This window comes from Herpailurus yagouaroundi, unplaced genomic scaffold (assembly GCF_014898765.1).
Source record: "Herpailurus yagouaroundi ecotype Mexico unplaced genomic scaffold, PumYag 91230, whole genome shotgun sequence".
Classification (NCBI taxonomy): Eukaryota; Metazoa; Chordata; class Mammalia; order Carnivora; family Felidae; genus Herpailurus; species Herpailurus yagouaroundi.
The window spans coordinates 53,858-76,025 of record NW_024421317.1 but is presented as its reverse complement, the minus strand read 5'-3'; the positions used below and the strand labels follow the sequence as shown (position 1 = coordinate 76,025).

Genomic DNA, 22,168 nt, shown 5'->3' with positions numbered 1-22,168 from the left:
TCTAGTGATATAAATTTAATGCTTAAGGATATTTCATATGCCTCATCTTTGTGCTTCTTACTCACTTTTATTATACTTCACATCCTTCAGCAACCTGCTTTGAAACACCTTTCCGTGGGCTATAAGAAAAAGTACAATTCAGATCTCCAGAAAACCAAAACATTACAAATTATATGATTGTAGAAAGATACATTTCAATGATTTGCTTTAAAAATGCATCTATTTTATAGTTATACGATATGGACATTTAAAAATATAAATGTTTGTGGTGCCTGAGTGGCTCAGTCGCTTAAGGATCTGACTCTTGATTTGGGATCAGGCCATGATCTCCGTCATGAGACTGAACCCCATGTCAGGCTCTGTGCTGAGTGTGGAGCCTGCTTGAGATTCTCTCGCTCTCTCTCTCTCTCTCTCTCTCTCCCCCTGCCCTGCTCATGTGCTCTAGATAGATAGACAGATAGATAGATAGATAGATAGATAGATAGATAGATAGATATAGATAGATAGATAGATAGATGTTTTCCACAGTGACAAACTTACCCATTCTTTGGAATTAGAGACATTTATTAAACTCTCCCATGGTGCAATTCTAAAAAATACATTAAAATATTTCTTCCTTTTTATTCTACTAATATCCTCTTTCTCCTTCATTATGTTTCCTTGCTCTTATTGCAAAACTAATACCAATCTGAGAGGATAGTATTAGTCACTCAGATTACTATATGGCAATGTAGTGATGAATTTCAGATTGTGTTCCAGGAAGTAATGAAAGAATTTCTTTTCAAGTCAGAAGTGCCTTTCTCTATTAATTTATGGCATTTTAAGACAAAACTGTACTACTAAAAGATTAAGAATGGCTCGCATTGACCCATAAAGTCAGGTTCCCTGGAAGGCATGGTGGCATTTATGTGGCATTCACTTACCATCAAGGGGCAGTGTTTTCCTCAGTTGCTTGGCCTCCTTGTCTGTAAGCTCAATCCCCATGTCTTTTAGAGTATTTTGTAGGTCCCTGGAATCAACCTTTTCTCCTTTGAAAAGACAGAATAGTTACAGGTTAAACTATTAACAGACAATCTGATTATTTAACATGATCTAAACATTTACTTTTGCTGCTCTAGTCCTTTCTCTGATACCAGAATGAAAAGGAAAGATGGAGTGAAAGATTTTCTAATAAAAAGAGTCAAATGCTGAATAAAAAATAGAATTTGTCCCTCGATATTAGCAAATGGGATGTATCCCTAACACTGAGAATGATATCACATAGTACAGAAGCAAATCTGGTCATATAATTATCCAGAAATAAGGTCAAGAGACGGTTAGTATGATACAAGACACAATTAACAAAGTGTGACATATTTTACTTTACTTTGTTAAAACTATGTAATTAGCTGTTGGTAATGGACTTTTATTTCTACAGCTCCACCCTGCTTTTGCTGTGATCATCTATGTTTGGGTGTATAAATAAGAGCCAGGCACTTTTACTGAAAAAAAGCATCAAAGAATATATGACTTACAATGAAGAAATAGTCCTTTTGTTTTACTTATAAACCCAGATAATGTTAGATTAAGATGTTGATCAGTAGATGCACATATTTATCAAAATGAATACTGAAAGTATGTGAATCTGTAAAGCAGTAGTAGAATTTTGAGAAAATGCTATTAAAATTTTTAGTGTAAACCACAATTTGTTGCAAATCATTTATAACAAATTCTTGCCTGTAAAAGCTTTCACTTCATCCTTCAAAGTTTTCAGAGCAACTGTATTATCAACTGTAACAAAAAAAAAACATAACTTGAAGCTCATAAAATGATATAAAATAGCATAAGAACGCTCTCCTTCCCTTCAGATTATAACAGCATTTTGTTACTGGGCATTTTGTTATGCACTTTAAATAGCCATTCAACAAATATTTACTCAGAATATGCTTGAACATAGAACAGAAGAAAAGATTTAAAATATTAAAAATACACTTATTTAAAAAATGTAAATTTGACTTTCTATTTCATAAAATATCAACTCTTGAATTTGATAACAAAAAGATGAGATTCAAAAGTGGCCATTTTGTAAAGGCAAACTTTGTTGTCCTCAGAACTTCGCAGACTCTTCTAGTGGCCATGCCACCTGTGTCCAAATACTACATTCTCAACCTCTTTGTCAGTGTTCTTGTCCCATCTACAATCTGGACCTCTTCTGCGTAAAAAGTTCCCTCGTTCCATTCCTTTCATTGCTAACGGTACATAACACCCAAAGCTCAAAATCCAATGGTATCTCACGTGCTCACCACTGACTGGCAGGTTTTCTTTCAGATCTTCAAGTTCCTGGTCTGTGAGCTTGATTCCCATGTCACCTAGAACGGTTTCCAGGTTTTTGATGTCAACTTTCCCTTAATCAGAAAGAGAAAGGCTCGTGAGGGAAATTTAGTGACTCTAAAAAGGTTATTTTTAGATTATATATTTTTTTTCAACGTTTTTTATTTATTTTTGGGACAGAGAGAGACAGAGCATGAACAGGGGAGGGGCAGAGAGAGAGAGGGAGACACAGAATCGGAAACAGGCTCCAGGCTCCGAGCCATCAGCCCAGAGCCTGATGTGGGGCTGGAACTCACGGACTGTGAGATCGTGACCTGGCTGAAGTCGGACGCTTAACTGACTGCGCCACCCAGGCGCCCCTAGATTATATTTTTAAGAGAGTAAGGGTCTTCCTACCAAGACTTGAAGCTAAAATTTTATTACCAAAACACGAATACCACAAAGCCCAACTCTGGACAAATATTTATAATAAGGAGTACAGTAACAGAATCAACACGGCATTTAAGGTTAATGGTAAAATATAGTTAGCGTTCTAATGGGAATTTAGGTTTATAGTGACTTTGTGCTCACCTGTAATAGCTTTCATTCCTTCCATCACGTCATGCAGATCCACATTCCCGTTTGCTACAGAAGTCCAAAAGAGACATGTAATCAATGACATGAACTCAGAAAAAGATACACTTTGTTTATAGAGTATAATAAAGTCCAGCTAAATTTGTCTCACAACATAATTTTAATTGATACCCCTTTAAATCGAAGATCAAGATAAATAGATCCTGAATGCTATCTTTGGTACTCACCATCAACTTGTAGGTCTCCTGACAATCCAGCAAGTTCCTCATCTGTGAGCCCCATTCCCATATTTCCCAAACTAGTATGGAGGTAATTCTTTTTAATCTTCCCATCTTAGGAAAGAGACAGTAAAGCAACATTTGAAAAAAAAAAAGTTGTATAATAGTAAAATTTAAAAATGTTTTTTAGGAAAACTATTATTAACTTTAATGACCACATATTATTAAAACAAAAGAAACAAAAGATAAATATATTTCATGCCTCTGTTATTATTACACTTTGACAAGGCTGAAATCCCGAATAGACTTTTCCACTTAAAGACTCAAATAGGAAGTCAATGGAGTCAGAACTGCATTTCCTTTAGTCTATTCTTGTGGACAAGCCTACAAAGTAAAACGAGGTTAAGGTGCTGGAACACACAGAACTGCAGACCACTAACTTAATTACTCTGCATAAAAAGTAGGGTTATTTTTTGTTTACTGGCTTGACTTATTAGTGATTATTGTAGCTGACCATTGCTTTTCAATAACAACCAGGGTTTTTTGTTTGTTTTTGCCAGGGTTGGTTTTTCTTCTTGAGAAAAAGTTGAAAAAAATCTAAGAAGACAGTGGACTTCCTGCCAAGAGAAAGTGTATATTAACAGCAGGTAAGATGTAGTTACGCTGGAAGAATTATAAATAAAAGCTTATATAGGGCCAAGATTCATGCTTGGATGGTGTATCTGGAGACCTAGATAACATGCCTTATAATTTCGTTTTTTACTTACTTTTGAGAGATGTCATAGCCTTCAGTAGTCTATTACGATATAACTTTCCATTGGCTGTAAGAAAAGTCATAATTCATGTAATGGTAGAATGAATACGAGTTTCACAAAAATAGCATGAACTGAATAATTTCAGAAGCAGAAAATGCAGTCTTGTATCAACATACAAAAACCAACTGTATTGCTGCTATAGAGTTGCAACAAGCAAATGAAAAGAAAACTTAAGAAAGCAATTTCATTTACAAGAGCATGAAAAGCATAAAATGCCTAAGAATAATTTTAACAAAAGAAGTACAAAACTTATACTCTGGAGACTACAAACCATTATAGAAAGAGATTAAAGAAGACCTAAATAAATGAAAAGACATCCTATGTTTATGGATTGGAAGACATAATACTGTGAATGTGACAATATTTCCTAAACTGATCCATGGAGTCAATACATTCTTATAAAAAAATTCCAGCTGGTTTGTTTGCAGAAACTGTTGAGCTGGTCCTACTATTCATATGGTAAAGCTCAGGCTCCAAAAAGCAAAAATAATCTTAAAAAGGAAAAAGAAGTAGGGGACTCACACTTTTCAGTTTAAAAACTACAAAGTGACAGTAATCAAGACAGGGAGGTACTGGCATAAAACTAGATATGTAGATTAATGGAATAGAATTTACAATCCAGAAATAAACCTTCCAATGTTTGGTCAGCTGATTTTTGACAAAGGTACTTACACATTCAATGAAGGAAGAACAGTCTTTTTAATAAATGGTGCTGGGACAACTGGACAGTCACATGCAAAGAGAATATTCTTTTGGATCCCTATCTCACATTTTATACAAAAAGTAACTCAAAATGGATCAAAGACCTAATTGTAAGTGTTAAAACTATAAAAATGTTGAAAGAAAACATAACTGTAAATTTTCTTAACCTTAGATTAGACATTTTTTTAATATATGACACCCAAACACAAGCAACAAAAGAAAAAAGTTATACACTGGACATCATCAAAGTTAAAAATCTTTTGTGCATCAAGGAACACTGTCAAGAAAGTAAAAAGATAATTCACAGAACAGGAGAAAACTTTTGCAATCATGTATCTGATAAGGAACTTATATCTAGAAAATATAAGGGACTTGTATCTAGAATGTATAAAGAACTTCTAAGATTCAATAATAAGAAGATAACCAAATTTAAAAACGGATGAGGGTTATGAGTGGATTTTTCTCCAAAGGAGGTATACGTTTAGCCAATATTCACATGAAAAGATGCTTAACATCATTAGCAATCAGGGTAATGCAAGTCGAAACCAGAATAAGATACCACCTCATACCCACTAGGATATTATCAAAGGACAGAAGTAACAAGTGTTGACCAGGATGCGGAGGAACTGGAACTCTGATACACCGCTGGTGGAAATGGAAAGTAATGCAGCCTCTTTGGAAAACAGCCTGCACTTCCTCAAAAGGTGAAACACAGAATTACCGTATGACCCAACAACTTCTCTCTTAGGTATATGCCCAAGACAAATGAAAATATATATCCATGTAAAAACTTGTACATGAACGTTCATAAGAGAATTATTCATAATAGCTAAAATGTGGAAACAATCCAAATGCGCATCAACCAATGAATGGATAAGTAAAATGTGTTATATCCATAGAATAGCCTATTTTTCTGCAGTGAAAAGAAACAAAGTACAGTTGACTTTAGAAAAAACAGAGGTTTGAACTGTGCAGGTCCATTTATATGAGGTTTTTTTTTTTATAGTATAGCACTGTAAATGTATTTTCTCTTCCTTAGGATTTTCTTAAATTATTTTTTTAATGTTGATTTAGTTTTGAGAGAGAGCTGTCAGCACAGATCCTCATGCAGGGCTCGAACCCACAAACCGTGAGATCATGACCTGAGCTCAAGTCAGACGCTTAACTGACTGAGCCACCCAGGTGCCCACCTTATGATTTTCTTATTAGCATTTTATTTTCTCTGGCTTACCTATTGTAAGAATAGGGTATATAATACATATAACAACAAAATGTATGTTAATTGACTTTATGTTATCAGTTAGGCTTCTGGTCATCAGTAAGCAATTAGTAGTTAAGTTTTTGGAGAGTCAAAAGTTATACACAGATTTTCGATTGCACAGGGAGTCAGTGCTCTTAACCCCTGTGTTGTTCAAGCGTCAACTGTATTAATACATAACAGGACAGAGATAAACCTGGAAAACATTATGTTAAGTGAACTAGTCACTACGGACCACATATTATATGATTCTATTTATGTGGAATATCCAGAATAGGGCAACTGATGGAGACAGAAAATAGATTAGTGGTTGCCCAGGGCTGAGGGAGATGGAGAAATTGGGAGGTGACTGTTAATAGGTATGGAATATCTTTCTGGGATAATAAAAATGTTCTAAAATTGATTGTTGTGATCAATGTGGTGAATACATTAGAATTCACTTAATTGTATGCTATATTGGGTTACTTGTACAATATGTGGATGATAATTCAGTAGTACCATTATAAATATTTCACTTATGGGGTGCCTGGATGACTCAGGTGGCTAAGCGTCTGACTTCGGCTCAGGTCATGATTTCGCAGTTGTGAGTTTGAGCCTCGCGTCAGGCTCTGTGCTGACAACTCAGAGTCTGGAGCCTGCTTCGGATTCTGTGTCTCCCTCTCTCTCTGCCCCTCCCCTGCTCATGCTCTATCACTCTCTGTGTCTCTCAAAAATAAACATTAAAAATTTTTTAAAAAATGTTTCACCTAAAATTTTCATCTTTATGTAACAGTGAAATTAAGGAAGAGAAGGCTTTTTCAATATGATAAGCTGGTCCCCTTGAGTGGGCCTACTGTACTGTACAAATATCTCTTTCCTTTCTTTTTAATTCTGACTTTTATTTTTAATTTCTTCCATTGCTCGCTTATCTCTCTCTTTTTCCTTCTTATGGTATAAGCCCTGAAGGGAGACAGTAGACATTTGTTGGCTCTGATGGCAACTTACATCTGAGGAGTTGCTTGGCTTCTAAAATAAACTCTAAACGACACTTACTGTTTTAAGATGTAGCTTACATTTTAGTTTTTTAAAAATGTTCCATCATGTTTGAGAAGAAGTGAAAATTTTCATGCAGATCTGTAAAAATCTAATTTCCCTGGAAGCTCCCACAGACACTTGTATGACTCACCATCAATTGGCAGTATTTTCAGCAGCTTCTCTAGTTCCTTATCTGTGAGCTCAATTCCGAGATTTCCCAGAACATTTTTTAGCTCACTAGATTCAATCTTCTCACCTTTGAAAATAAGAAATTTGGTATACATCTTCATTTCAGATAGCAGTAATAATTTTTTTTTAAGTTTTTAAATGTTTTATCACTTATTTTTGAGAGAGAGAGCGAGTGGGCGAGGGGCAGAGAGAGAGGGAGACACAGAATCTGAAGCAGGCTCCAGGCCCTGAGCTGTCAGCACAGAGCCTGATGCGGGCTTGAACTCACAAGCTGTGAGATCATGACCTGAGCCGAAGTCGGATGATTAACTGACTGAGCCACCCAGGCACCTCCAGATAATAGTAGTTATTTCTAATGAAAAAAGTTATTTTAGGATAATACCATCTCCTTGTTTTCAGACTGAAAACTACAGTAATAAAAACAAACAAACATTTTCAACTACAGAATCAATGTAGATGATAGGTCAAATTTATTTTCTTAATGTGAACAAGAGAGTCTTCTAAAATCAGGACAGACTACTTTCAGAATGAAATTTGATATATTAATTAAAAAAATAGATGCTTATATGAATTTTTCTTTGAAAAAGTATTTTAATTTAAAAAATAAGAATTATATGATAAATACAATAAATTCATTACTTCCATCAATTTTAGGCTTCACTCTCTAATTTGCTGTGTCATACTATACTGTGGTTATTAAACACTGGTGAAGTGAATTACATTATTGGCATAAACAACAGAGATTGTAGAATTTGAAAGCAAGAAATAGTATGGTAATTTCATTGCAAAATCAGATAACTTTATATCAATACATGTAACACTAGAAGCAAATATTTCATTAATAAATATAGAGAAATGTCAGAATTTACAAGTCAGTGATGAAGTACCAGGAAATATTAGCAAAAACCAAAATTTAATGTCGATAATTGGAATCCTAATTTTATAGTAACTTTTCAGTCACCTGTAAAATCTGTGATATTTTCCATCAGTGTTTCTAGAGGAATTTTCTCATCAACTATAAGAGAAGATAAAATCGCAGTATATTATAGATCCCATATATTATGGATCTCATATATTATATAGACTTCAAATATTACATTCTAGATATAATACAAAAGTTTGTGGGAAAACATGGGAAGAACTATAACAGTTGATAACAGTTGCACTTAACTATGTGTCAGGCCCCATCATAATTGCTAATATTTACTTAAACAAATATTTTTGAACACACTTTTTAGATTATTATTCTACTCCACTTTTATTCTAAGACAAGCATGAATAACAAGAAAATTCTAAACATGAAAACCACGCAATCGCAATGGTGCAGTTTGGCCTATAATATCTCAAATTTATTTGTGTTAGTAAGGGGAAGTTACTTAGAAGTGAATGTGTCTAGGGGCGCCGGGGTGGCGCAGTCGGTTAAGCGTCCGACTTCAGCCAGGTCACGATCTCGCGGTCCGTGAGTTCGAGCCCTGCGTCAGGCTCTGGGCTGATGGCTCGGAGCCTGTTTCCGATTCTGTGTCTCCCTCTCTCTCTGCCCCTCCCCCGTTCATGCTCTGTCTCTCTCTGTCCCAAAAATAAATAAAAAACGTTGAAAAAAAAAAAAAAAGAAGTGAATGTGTCTAAAGAATCTGCATTCTTGTATTTAAAACTGGAAAGACTCAACTACTAAACATGATACTTACAGAGAACATAAAAGTCATACATATCACACATATAGAAAACTGGTTTAATTTTGACTTTGTTAACTGGATACTCATAAACTGAAATGACATTCTCTGTGTTTTAGTCATTGATATGGTGTCTCACACTGCTCTTGGGCCTTCCCTTCTCCCTATGAAAAAGGGCATTTCCCCGCCCCACCCCCCCCCACCCAAGTTTCTTGTAACTAACCTCTCTCCGGGGTTAACTAGTGTATATGATAATATGCTTACCACCAACACGCATGTTTTCAGCCAGATCTTTAAGTTCCGTATCTGCAAGCTTTATCCCCAGGTTGTTCAGAACAGAGCCCAGGTTGTTCATATTGACCTTCCCACCTAAGAAAAGTGACAGTCCATAAAGAATATTAAATGACTTCAAAAGAGAAGTTCTTACACTTTTTTGATACACATATCCCATTGTGAATTTCTTTTTTTTTTCAACTTTTTTTATTTTTATTTTTTTTTATTTTTGGGACAGAGAGAGACAGAGCATGAACGGGGGAGGGGCAGAGAGAGAGGGAGACACAGAATTGGAAACAGGCTCCAGGCTCCGAGCCATCAGCCCAGAGCCTGACGCGGGGCTCAAACTCACGGACCGCGAGATCGTGACCTGGCTGAAGTCAGACGTTTAACCGACCGGACTGCGCCACCCAGGCGCCCCCCCCCCCCCCTTGTGAATTTCTTAAGCAGTAGATCATTATTCACAAAATTTGCTTCGGACCAAACAGAAAATGTTTGCTCTAAAGTGAAAAAACTAAATTGATGTTCAACAATTTTAGCACAGAGACAAAATATTTTAAGCAGTCCATTACAAATTTAGAACTATGGCTACTTCCCTTGAGACTTGTCTTGGGGACCAGCCTACAGAAACACAAGGTTTTAAATGGCATTTAATACTGAAATTAGTTTGAGAATAAGGTACAGAAATATGGGCTCAGAGTACAGAAAAGTCTCTCAAGAAATGGATGAAAAAGGGAAGAAAGAGATTGAGTTGTGGCCAAAAAGGGGTGTGGAGAGTTCTAGTTTGCTTATTTTATAGGATGGTGTATGTGGAACACGTGAATGGGCTGAAGAGGTTGAAAATGGCCAGTGGGGCAAGGTCTTAAAAGATACGGGAGACAGTGGAGTCAAGGGCATCCTGGTAAGCTTTGAGGAGGAAGAGGGACTTCTCACTCATCCTTTATACTAACATGGGTGTGCTTAAAGATACCTGAATAGGGAGGGATTGAAGATGTAAAGCTGAGGGCTATCACTCTTGCCAGCCTCGATTTTCTTAATGAATTAAAAAAAAAAATCTGGTTGAAAAAATGGTGTTCAGTGAATGCTTAGGGAATTCTGGTACTGGAGGCAAACATTATTTAGTTCTAAACAATAGTAGGTTGACTTTTGATGAATGAACTGCCAATTTAGCTTTTTCTATTTATTACGTTCTCTGGATCACTGCTAATCATTTATATTTTTTCCCATGTAAACATGAAATTTGATATTTCTCTTCCTGAAAATTTCGAAAATGACAAGAAAGTGTGGTGCTTTACTTCCAAGATAGAACATCAGATTCAACTGCTAAAATAAAGATTGAGGTCCAAAAAAGCATACATTTGCAATCAGTACATATGACAGATGGCAGCATTCAAATTCACATCTTGGAAACAGTATAAAATGAAGATCTCATATTCATTTGTATTCTTATTATGTTTCTCACTCACCTTTAAGGGACTTCACACCATCTAGCAACCTGTTCTTAAAGACCTTGTTATAATCTATAAAAAAGAACACAATTAAGGTCATAGAGAAATGATGTGGCTATTCACTAAAACTTCAGTAAAACTGAGATTTTCATGATTTGCCCTAGAAACTTCCCTCATTAAAACAAAGTTTGAGAGAAAATTAGGGAAAGTTTATAATATGGTAAGTCTATCTAAAATTTAGCATAGAAGGCACTCTATAACATGCACAGCTTTTTTGGAAAATATCACATCTGACCTTTTATCCCCTTCTAGTCTAACACCACTTCTTTCCCTTGGTTGCTTCCCACAATTGCCAATAAGTATCTAAAAAGGTAAGGGTAGCCTCAGAAATGTAGTCCCCTTGATGGCATGAGTCAGCATCATGGGGATGATTATTCCAAAACAGAGAGTTAAACTGCATAGATGGAAATTTCCCTCTAGAATGAGTGAACATTTAAATTATTTTGTTTGGTATGTGTTTGTTTATTTACTGTTGCATCTTAGCAAATGGGGATAGTTTGAGTTTCTAAAAAAAAAAAAAAAAAAAAGCTTAAGAGGAGACAAAACAAACACGGGGTAAAAAAGCCAGGCAAAACAAGAAACAGACTCCTAACTATAGGGAATAAACTGATGGTCACCAGAGGGGAAGATGGTGAGGGAAGGGTGACACAGGTGATGGGGATGAAGGAGGGCACTTGTGATGAGCACAGGGTGATGTGTGGATGTGTTGAATCACCAAATTGTACACCCGAAACTAGTATTACACTGTATGTTAACTAACTGGAATTTAAATTAAAAAATCTTTAAAAGCTTCAAAGAAGACTTTAAGGTCACATCAGTATATAAATGCCTACCGTTGAAAGGCAGATTTTTCAGCAGCTTCAAACGTTCCTTATCTGTGAACTCTATTCCCATGTTTTTCAGAATAGCTTTCACATCTTTGACATCAACCTCCTCTCCTTAAAAAAATAGACATCATTACATATACGAATTTAAAGGATCATCTAATGACTCCAAACAGGGAAAATTAATCTATGGCTATGTAGATTAAATCGGTATAGAATAAAGAGCATAGGCCAATGAGACCTCTCCAAATATACTGACGATGACTTTCACAGAAAAAGAATTTGATCTCTAAGTGCTAATAAAAGAAGTCACAGTCACAATGACAATGGCAAGGCAACTCTGAACCCTGTGAGATTTACATTATGTATCTGCTATTCAATTGGAATATTATAAATTACTTATTCAAATAAATGTATAAAATAAGGTAAGATCTGTTAGTCTCATTTTTTGTCAGTTATCTGTAGTCTTTATCAAAATTTTACTTCATATATTATTTCACTAGTACAGAGTTTGGCCATTCTAAAAAAGAGAAGAGCAAAATATACAAATAAAAAATATACCAGAAAACAAATGAGTTGCTAGTAATTTAATGAACAAATAAATGCCATAACTAATATGGCAATTGAGGAATAATGATGAAATATAATTATTATAAATACTAAATGTTTTAGATTCATAATTTCTCTCTTACCTGTAGTAGCTTTTACTCCATCCATCACCTCTTTCAGACCAACCATTCCATTAGCTACAAGAAAAGGGACAATGAAAATAATGTCAGAAGCCCAGAAGACAAATTTAAGACATATATTTTAAGGAAACAATTCCATTAAAAATTCCTTACATCTTCATTTTACCTGAGACCATTTAGAAAATGCCTGGATCTCAGGGAGTTAAGATGATCTCCATTAATACAAAGGTCTCTTGTATACTAGAAACTGGGTCAGGAAAAGTGTGCTCTTCCTAGTATTTTGGATGCCATTATAAGCCATAGCTGAAGATACTATTGGAGTAGGCCAGGTATTCTGGTAACTTTACTTCATGTACCAACAAACAGCTGAGGAAGGGACCACTAATCCAGCTTGGTATGTTCTAAGATTGCTTCCTGCAGGAGATGTGTGTGAACTACATTAATGTATCAGAGCAGTTGATATGAAATATGGAAGGATGGAAGAGACTTCACATGGAGGAGAAGTTGAGAAAAATGTCCAGGGACATCAATACTATGTATGTGAAACTACAAGCAGCTCAACATGGCTTGAACAGTAGAAAAATGAGAGAAGATATGTCCACACAGGCAGATGGAGCTTGAAGGTCTCATGCACTATGATAAAAATCTTTGAACACATTTTCGAGTGAAGATTTCATTAGACAGAAGGATAGATAGAAGAATGGCTTGACTTCTCTATAAATAGATTTTCATATCCCTATTATTTTGCTTTCTTATTATTTAGGCTATTAGAGTCCTGACAGCACCCTCTGCAGTTTTTGGTATATTTACGGAAAGATGATGCTGTTTTAGGTTAATTGTAATGAAGATCCAAGATTTATTCTGACTTTAAAATTGGGCTCTCCTCCAAGTGTCCATCAATAGATGAATGGATAAAGACGTAGCACATATGTGTGTGTGTATGTGTGTGTGTGTGTGCATGTGTGCGTGTGCGTGTGTGTGTGTGTGTGTGTGTGTGATGGAGTATTATTCAGCCTTAAAAAAGAATGGAATCTTGCCATTTGCAACAACATGGATGGAGCTAAAGAGTATAATGCTAAGAGAAATGTTAAAGACAAATACTATATGATTTCACTCATATGTGAAATTTAAGAAACAAAATGAGTAAACAAAAAAAAAAAAAAGAAGAGAGAGACAAACCAAGAAGTAGACTCTTAACTATAGAGAACAAACTGGTAGTTACCAGAGGGGAGGTGGGTGGGGGAATGGGTGAAACAGGTGATGGGGACTAAAGAGTATACTTATCACATATATATAGAATTGTTGATATATTGTATACCTGAAATAATATAATTTTCTATGTTAACTATATTGGAATTAAAATTAAAGACTTAAGTTAAAAAAATAAAATTGGGCTCTCCTCCAAGCTTTCTAACATGTATCTGTCAAATCTATTTTCAAACATATCAGATATAAAGGAAAAATTAAAAAATGGCCTGAGGACATCTGTAGTGTTCACCATCAACTTGTAGATATTTTGACAGCTTTGCAAGTTCCTCTTCCGTGAGCTCAAGTCCCAATTTTTTAAGGGTGTTGTCCAGGTTATTTACATGAACCTTTCCCCCTTAGGAAAGACAGAAGGTAGGAACATGAAAAAAAAGTGTATTATGCCAAAATTCTGCATGCATATCAACTTTCTATTTATTTATTTATTATGTTTGTTTGTTTAAGGTGAAGTGATTTTTTCGTGCATGGAGAAGGGGTGTACAGAGTTGAAAAAAAATGCAAGTTCCATATGGAACTTCCTACAGGATAAAATATACGCTGTTATCAGTTAAAATGTGGGTAGACTGCAAGAATCATAAATAAGGAATGATACCAAAGTGAGGAGCCAGAATTCATAATTGGAATAAAAGTGTCAAGTTGGGGAATGTCAGACAGTATGACTTTTAATTGGGTCTTACTCACCATTGAGAGATTTCACACCCTTTAGCAACCTGTTGTGATATACCTTTCCAGCTGTAAGAAAAGCCATAATTCATGCAATGGGGAAATTAACATGAAATCACAAAAATGGTGTGAAATAAATAATAATTTAAATAAATAATTTCAAAAATAACATTTTAAGAAGAGTTGTCTCTAATTTTTAGTTTATTTCATCTAATATAATGAAGTTTGGAAACAGAAACCTCTCTCCTTGTGACAAACCTCTTTATTCCAGTACCTGAGGAAGTCTCCTTGCTCAAACATGAGTATAGCTTCCCTTTGCTTTTAAATTTCTGCTTCCCATCTTTATTTTTTTGTCATGGATCTCCAATCTTTCTTTTTCTTTCTCTTCTCATGATATGAACAAATTAGTAGCTTGATAGGTAACAATATGTTTAGCTGTTAATGTCAACTCTTGTCTAAAGGGTTATTTAACTTCCAATATAAATTCTAAGCGACAGTGACAGGTTTCTATATACTTAGAACTCAATTTAATATTTTTTCTTTTATACTTTTGGAGAAAAATAAATAGAAACAAAGTTGGAAATATTTACACAGACCTAAAGACCAACAAAAGACCTCCATGACACCTCTATCAATCTCACCGTCAATTGGCAGTGTTTTCAGTAGCTTCTCTTTTTCCTGATCTGTGAGCTCAATCCCCAGGCTTCCCAGGAAAATTTTCAGGTCATTAGAATCGACCTTCTCATCTTTTAAGAGAGGGAACAATAGACATATAAGCTTTTGGAACTCTGGTATTATATCAAGTTGTAAAATATGTTCTATGAAGTTTAATGATATCCTAATATCAAGATGAGGTGTTAGGCGAAGATGTTCTCAATTGCAGAACCCTTGAGCATATCTTATGGTAATAAAGCATATCTTTATGAGCATATCTTATGGTATCTTATGGTAATAAAATACCACATTTATTATAAATTGAAGACCTTTTTTCCTAAAGCTGGAAAAAAACAACTTTCAGAATAAAATCTGATGAGTGAATTAAGATAACGCAGATTCTTATATAAATTATTCTTCAAAAACATTTGCTTTGGTAAGAATTATTGATGATATCAGGAATACATTATCTTGATCATTTCTAAGCTTCACCATGCCATTTTCTATACATTTCTAGATATTTTTCATTTAAACATTTGTGACCCGAAGCATATTACTTGCACAAGTAACAGAAAACTTAGGATTTAAAATTGACATATAGTCTTGTATCCTAGTGTAGAAACTTTCCTAATGTCAATCCATGATTCATATATTTAAAAATAAAACATCAGAATTTATAAGATACCAGAAATACCACTGAAAAAAACTATTATAAAGGACCGAAACCCTAGATTTACATCAACTTCTCATTTACCTGTAAAAGTTTGCAGTTCCTTCATCGGTGTTTTAGGAGAAGTCCTCCTATCAACTGCAAAAGAAAATTAAAGTCATAATGAGATATAAAAGACTCGTGAAATATCGTGAAAAACAATGTGGGAATAAATATAATAAATCCTAACTTACTATGTGCCAGGCATTATCTTAAGTACTTTATATATGCTTACTTAAGAACTATTTACTGTGGCACAAAAACAGACACATAGACCAATGGAATAGAATAGAAACCCCAGAACTAGACCCACAAACGTATGGCCAACTCATCTTTGACAAAGCAGGAAAGAACATCCAATGGAAAAAAGACAGTCTCTTTAACAAATGGTGCTGGGAGAACTGGACAGCAACATGCAGAAGGTTGAAACTAGACCACTTTCTCACACCATTCACAAAAATAAACTCAAGATGGATAAAGGACCTGAATGTGAGACAGGAAACCATCAAAACCCTAGAGGAGAAAGCAGGAAAAGACCTCTCTGACCTCAGCCGTAGCAATCTCTTACTCGACACATCCCCAAAGGCAAGGGAATTAAAAGCAAAAGTGAATTACTGGGACCTTATGAAGATAAAAAGCTTCTGCACAGCAAAGGAAACAACCAACAAAACTAAAAGGCAACCAACGGAATGGGAAAAGATATTTGCAAATGACATATCGGACAAAGGGCTAGTATCCAAAATCTATAAAGAGCTCACCAAACTCCACACCCGAAAAGCAAATAACCCAGTGAAGAAATGGGCAGAAAACATGAATAGACACTTCTCTAAAGAAGACATCCGGATGGCCAACAGGCACATGAAAAGATGTTCAGCGTCGCTCCTTATCAGGGAAATACAAATCAAAACCACACTCAGATATCACCTCACGCCAGTCAGAGTGGCCAAAATGAACAAATCAGGAGACTATAGATGCTGGAGAGGATGTGGAGAAACGGGAACCCTCTTGCACTGTTGGTGGGAATGCAAATTGGTACAGCCGCTCTGGAAAGCAGTGTGGAGGTTCCTCAGAAAATTAAAAATAGACCTACCCTATGACCCAGCAATAGCACTGCTAGGAATTTATCCAAGGGACACAGGAGTACTGATGCATAGGGGCACTTGTACCCCAATGTTCATAGCAGCACTCTCAACAATAGCCAAATTATGGAAAGAGCCTCAATGTCCATCAACTGATGAGTGGATAAAGAAATTGTGGTTTATATACACTATGGAATACTACGTGGCAATGAGAAAAAATGAAATATGGCCTTTTGTAGCAACGTGGATGGAACTGGAGAGTGTGATGCTAAGTGAAATGAGCCATACAGAGAAAGACAGATACCATATGGTTTCACTCTTATGTGGATCCTGAGAAACTTAACAGGAACCCATGGGGGAGGGGAAGGAAAAAAAAAAAAAAAGAGGTTAGAGTGGGAGAGAGCCAAAGCATAAGAGACTGTTGAGAACTGAGAGCAAACTGAGGGTTGATGGGGGGTGGGAGGGAGGAGAGGGTGGGTGATGGGTATTGAGGAGGGCACCTTTTGGGATGAGCACTGGGTGTTGTATGGAAACCAATTTGACAATAAATTTCATATATAAATAAAAAAAAAAGAAGAACTATTTACTGAATAATATCTTTCTAGGCTATTAATTTATTCAGTTTTCATTGTCTTCATTAATACTAGAAAGAAAAGCCTAAACATAAAAACATGCCATTTCAAAAATATTAATTTTACTTATAGTTCTATACCATTTCAAAGCTATATGCATTAGTAATGGGAAGAAATTCAGAAGTACCGTCATCTAAGTGGCCTGCATCTTTCTTTTTAAAATGTGGAAGACTGTCTTCTAGTGACCATAATATGGGTAAAGAACATAAAAGACATTCATACAAAGGGCAATGTTTTCACAGTGACTTGGTAGCTGGCTGCTTATATGCTGTTTACATGCTTTGCCCATACTTATAGCTTCCTACTATCAGTGTAGATTACCATTCCTAAGGGCCCTTTCCCTCGCAACCTTTGTTGTCCAAGCTCTCCCAACATGGAACTATGGTATCTGGAAACTTGCTCACCATCACCAGGGAGATTTTGAGTCAGACCCTCAAGTTCCTTATCTGAGAGCTTTATTCCCATATTATCCAGTATTGCGTTCAAGTCGTTGACATTGACTTTCCCATCTAAGGAAAGAGAGTCCATGAAGAAAATTATGTAACTTCAAAAAAGAGGTTCATAAAGCTTTTAGAGACACATGCCCTGTTGTGAATTTCATGAGCTATATGCTAGTGTTCACAAAGATTACATATCATTTTTGGGGGGGGTCATATATTCTCTAAAGCCTATTCACAGACCCCCCTTAGTAGTAAGGTTAATAATCCTTGTTCTAAAATGTGAAAAAAAAAACCACACCAATTTTAGAACAAGAGACTAAGGACCTTATTATGCCTATAGAGAAAGTCAACTATGACATTAGAACGAAGGTCACTTCTCGTGAGATTTGTCTTGGGGATCAGACTATAAAATACAAAGTTTTAAATACCATTGAATAAATGCTAAGTGAATTCTAGTTCTGGAGGCAAACATTTTTTACTTCTAAACAATTAGTTTTGATGACTGAATTCCCAGTTTAGTATTTATCTGCAGCTGATTAAATTCCCTGAATCAGTGCTAATCTTGTCTGTCACATTTTGCTATGCAAACTTGAAATCTGGTATTTTTTCTCTTGAAAAATTTGGAAGAATCTTGAGAAAGTAGAAGGCTTTCTTCCTAGATATAAAGTAAAAGATCAGCAGCTAACGTGAAGCTTGATCTTCAGTGGAGCATAAATTTGCAATCAGTATATATGATCAGTATAGCAGCAACCACTAATACCTTGGAAACAGTATAAAAGCAAGGATTCCATATTGGTCTGCACTCTCATTATGCTGCTCACGTACCTTTTAGAGACATCACAACTTCTAGCAACCTGTTTTGAAAGATCTTGTCATCATCTATAAGAAAAGGCAGAATTTAAGTCACAGAGAAATGTGGAAAATCAGAGAGAAATTAGGAAAAATGACTTTTCGAGAGTTTTCTCTTATTTTAATAAAATTTGAGAGAAAATCGGGTGAAATTTAGCACATCATGCACACCTCTGTTCTTCTTCCCAATCCTGCCTTTATTCACTTCCAATTATTAATCCTTTCCTCTTTCACAAATCCCAGTTTAACCTTTGTTTTTTCCTTTTTTGTTTTTCACTATTGATAAAAAGACCCATCGTAATGGAAATGCTGCTTCCTAATCTAAAAGTAAAACCACTTAGGGATTCATTTCAGGTATAAGTGGACATTCTAAAAAAAATTTTTTTTTTTTGAAATGGATTTTCTATATCCTAGAACTTAGGAAATGGAGATAATTTTAGAGCTTCTCGCAGACACAGAAATCTAAAACTTCTTTTTGGGGACAGCTGGGTGGCGCAGTTAATTAAGCATCCAACTCTTGGTTTTGGCTCAGGTCATATCTCACGGGTTGTGAGATCGAGCTCTGAGTCCAGCTCCATGCTGACAGTGCGGAGCCTGCTTGGGATTCTCTCGCTCTCCCTCTCTCTCTGCTCCTCCCCAACTCACACATGCTCTCACCCTCTCAGTATGAATAAATAAACTTAAAAAAAAACCTCTCTTTGAATACATCAATATTTAAAATGCTTACCCTTAAAAGGAAGAGTTTTCACCAGCTCCAAGCATTCTTTACCTTTGAGCTCGATCCCCATGTTTCCCAGAACAGCTTTAACGCTATTGACATCACCATTTTCTCCTTAATAAAAAGATTAAAACAATGACATACATGGAATTTAAGTACAATCAAATTATTGCAAATAATTAAACTAAATTAGGATGCTAAAACAATAGGATTATGAGCTGGGGAAAGTAATGATCACTGAGCTCTGCCCAAATACATGGAGATAATGTCATTTATGGAAACATAATTGCCTTTTTTAAAATAAGTTTATTTATTTTTGAGACAGAGAGAGACAGAGCATGAATGGGGGAGGGGCAGAGAGAGAGGGAGACACAGAATCAGAAGCAGGCTCCAGGCTCTGAGCCATCAGCCCAGAGCCCGACGCAGGGCTCCAACTCACGGACCGTGAGATGTGACCTGAGCTGAAGTCAGACGCTTAACCGATTGAGCCACCCAGGTGCCCCAGCTTTCTAAAGGCTAATAAGAGATGGCACTGTCACTCTTAAATACTGAGAACAATACTGAGGGGTGATCGAGGGTAGGGGAGAGGGGAAAGTGGGTGATGGGCATCGAGGAGGGCACCTGTTGGGATGAGCACTGGGTGTTGTATGGAAACCAATTTGACAATAAATTATACTTAATAAAAAAACAAGAGAGAGAGAGATGGCACTCTCAACGGTGGTCATGAGAATGTATCCACAGGAGTTCCAACTATGGAGAACATAATTAACCAAGGGCCCCACCTTCTGCTTTGAAATTAACCTGCGTTTTTTTGCACTAATGCCATATGTATCATTGGCACTGGCCAATCACAAGTGCAGCCAAGATACTAGGGGAGCCCTGTTCCTGGAAGATACAGGATGGTGATTCTAACCAGAGGATTCTTGAAAGCACTTTTGCCAGGCCCTCCTCAGACTGCATGACAATCTAGGATGCTTCCGCCCAAACATTTCTTCCTCTTTCCTTCACCTGGTGACAGATTTGCCCTGCAGTCTGACAGCCTCCCAGCCTTTCAGGCATCCTCCTTATTTTCTCTTACGCAGGCATTTCCCCTAATAATGTCCTGGCATGTTTAACCCTGCCCCGGCTTTTGCTTCTTGGGAGGCTTGGACTAACATACTCAAAATGACAATGACACAAAGTGGGTATTATAGATCCCTTTTGTCAATTTTCAAGCTGCAGATGGCTCATCTTCATAATTCTATTGACATGAAGAATGTATCACCTCTCCTTTAAGTAATTACCAGGGACTTTTCCAAAGATTCATTTCACCTTTTATTGTACATTTTGGCTGTCTTAAAATAAGGAAAATGAAGTGTATTCGTGAAGAATACATCAGAAAATTCTTCAATTTCTGGGCTACTGATTATGAAAACCTTAAACAAATAGGAGGTAAAAATGATAGAATTAGCCTAGCAATTAAGGCATGAAGGAAAACAGTTCTGTAAAAATTAGGATCCTATGTTTACATTAACTTCTCAATCACCTGTGACAGCTTTCACGCCATCCATCACTTTATTCAGATCAACTTTTCCATTAGCTATGAAGAGAAGGGACAATTGAGACATGTCATCAATGTCATGAGCTCCAAAAAACATATAAAAAGGATATACGTTGATGGAAAATTCCAGATAAATTCCATTAATATCATAATTTTATACACACTTATATTAAATCTCTGAATTTCAAGGATTTAAGCTGATCTATTTTTCCAGTGTTTCTGGATCATTGGTATTTATCAGCTCTCTGGTAGCACTTCAGGTACTGCTGTGAGCCATGAGTGCCATAGCTCATATAGGAACCACTAATTCAAACTAGAGTGTTAAATGAATACATCATAGAGTATGTAGTGCCTGGCAAGTTAAAATATCAGATTTTAACTATAGGAAAGGGGAATGCATAGAAAGAGTCTTCTACATGGAAGAGAGGCTGAGAAATATAAAGTAAAACCACACCTGGGTACAACATATACAACATATACATATGCAGTGCATGAAGAACTATAGTCAGTTCAGCACTGCAGAAGAATAAAGTATGGATTTGGGAAAGGAAAGTTCATACAAGAGAGGAAGGTTGGACTCAGATTATTAAGGGATTTGTAAGTAATTTTAAGAAGCTTAGCCTTTATCTACTAGGTTATATAGAATCATTGAGTGGTTGGTTATAAGTTCAAGAATGATATGGACCAATTTGCATTTTATTTTAATTTTCTTTAACTTTAAATTATAATTAATTTTATTATTACAAATTTACATTTATATTGAAATATATATAGAGTGATGTCATCAAGATGGTGACATAAGTTTTTCCTGACTTCAGTCCCCCTCACAAAAAGACCATCTTGCAAGTATCCACAGACAAGACACCATTGTGAAAATCCCAGGATATGGTTGTGAGGCTGATGAATCTCCCTGAACCACAAAGACTGAGAAGGACCACATTAGAAGGGTAAGACAATCAGCTATGCTCTGACTGCACTGCCCCTCTCCCAGGCTATTATAGTGCTGCACTGAGAGGGCTTCCCAGAGCTATGGTTTCTCTGGTGGGAAAAAGAGAGCCCAAGGTAGACATCCAGCTCCTCCAGAGTTGTGGGTTGCTTCCTGGAAGGCCCACCTGGGTCCTGTCCCATAGGTATTGGGGGGGGAGGTATCCGTGGGTCTTAACCATTTGAGATCAGAATGAGATGGAGAAGGGAAACATGGCTTACATTAACCAGCACTTGGATCTTGGCAGATTGTTTCTCCTAGCAGCAGTGCCTGAGTAGATATCTGACACAGTAGTTTTGCCCATCTGCAGAGCCAAGATGGTGGTCCCTCTGGCCAGGGAACCATTCTGCTTGAGTTGGGTCCCCAGACAATAAGCCTTTCTGGCCTTGGAGCCTCTTCTATCACCCCATCCAGATGAGGAAGCAAATTCATGGCTCCTGCTTATTGCTGAGTATAGATAGTCCTCTGTCCTGCCTGACCAGAAAACCTATTGAGACCATCCCAGAGACTGTGTAGATTACCCTACAGCCCCTCTTACAGCAGTGCCTGAGTGAAGAGCCCACTCATTGGCTCTGCCTCTCTGCAGAACT

General features: G+C 36.4%; 1 protein-coding gene across 7 annotated transcripts in view; it reads right to left on the bottom strand.

The window, feature by feature from the left end:
* Positions 1-49: 49 nt before the first annotated feature.
* Positions 50-22,168, bottom strand: part of LOC121026385 (uncharacterized) — a 73,064-nt gene continuing 50,945 nt past the window's right edge. For 6 of the 7 annotated variants that reach the window (XM_040469248.1, XM_040469252.1, XM_040469251.1 and 3 more), the window contains 21 exons: positions 20,579-20,632; positions 19,063-19,167; positions 18,312-18,365; positions 17,451-17,555; positions 15,381-15,434; positions 14,614-14,718; positions 13,991-14,044; positions 13,542-13,646; positions 12,047-12,100; positions 11,364-11,468; positions 10,489-10,542; positions 9,014-9,118; positions 8,041-8,094; positions 7,042-7,146; positions 3,869-3,922; positions 3,111-3,215; positions 2,881-2,934; positions 2,283-2,384; positions 1,717-1,770; positions 924-1,028; positions 50-119 (listed from right to left, as the gene is read on the bottom strand). In XM_040469248.1, the coding sequence (XP_040325182.1) occupies positions 58-119; positions 924-1,028; positions 1,717-1,770; positions 2,283-2,384; positions 2,881-2,934; positions 3,111-3,215; positions 3,869-3,922; positions 7,042-7,146; positions 8,041-8,094; positions 9,014-9,118; positions 10,489-10,542; positions 11,364-11,468; positions 12,047-12,100; positions 13,542-13,646; positions 13,991-14,044; positions 14,614-14,718; positions 15,381-15,434; positions 17,451-17,555; positions 18,312-18,365; positions 19,063-19,167; positions 20,579-20,632 (1,649 nt within the window). In that variant the 3' untranslated portion in view covers positions 50-57. The remainder of the gene's footprint in view (positions 120-923; positions 1,029-1,716; positions 1,771-2,282; positions 2,385-2,880; positions 2,935-3,110; positions 3,216-3,868; positions 3,923-7,041; positions 7,147-8,040; positions 8,095-9,013; positions 9,119-10,488; positions 10,543-11,363; positions 11,469-12,046; positions 12,101-13,541; positions 13,647-13,990; positions 14,045-14,613; positions 14,719-15,380; positions 15,435-17,450; positions 17,556-18,311; positions 18,366-19,062; positions 19,168-20,578; positions 20,633-22,168) is intronic. The other variant, XM_040469249.1, reaches the window with a different exon arrangement.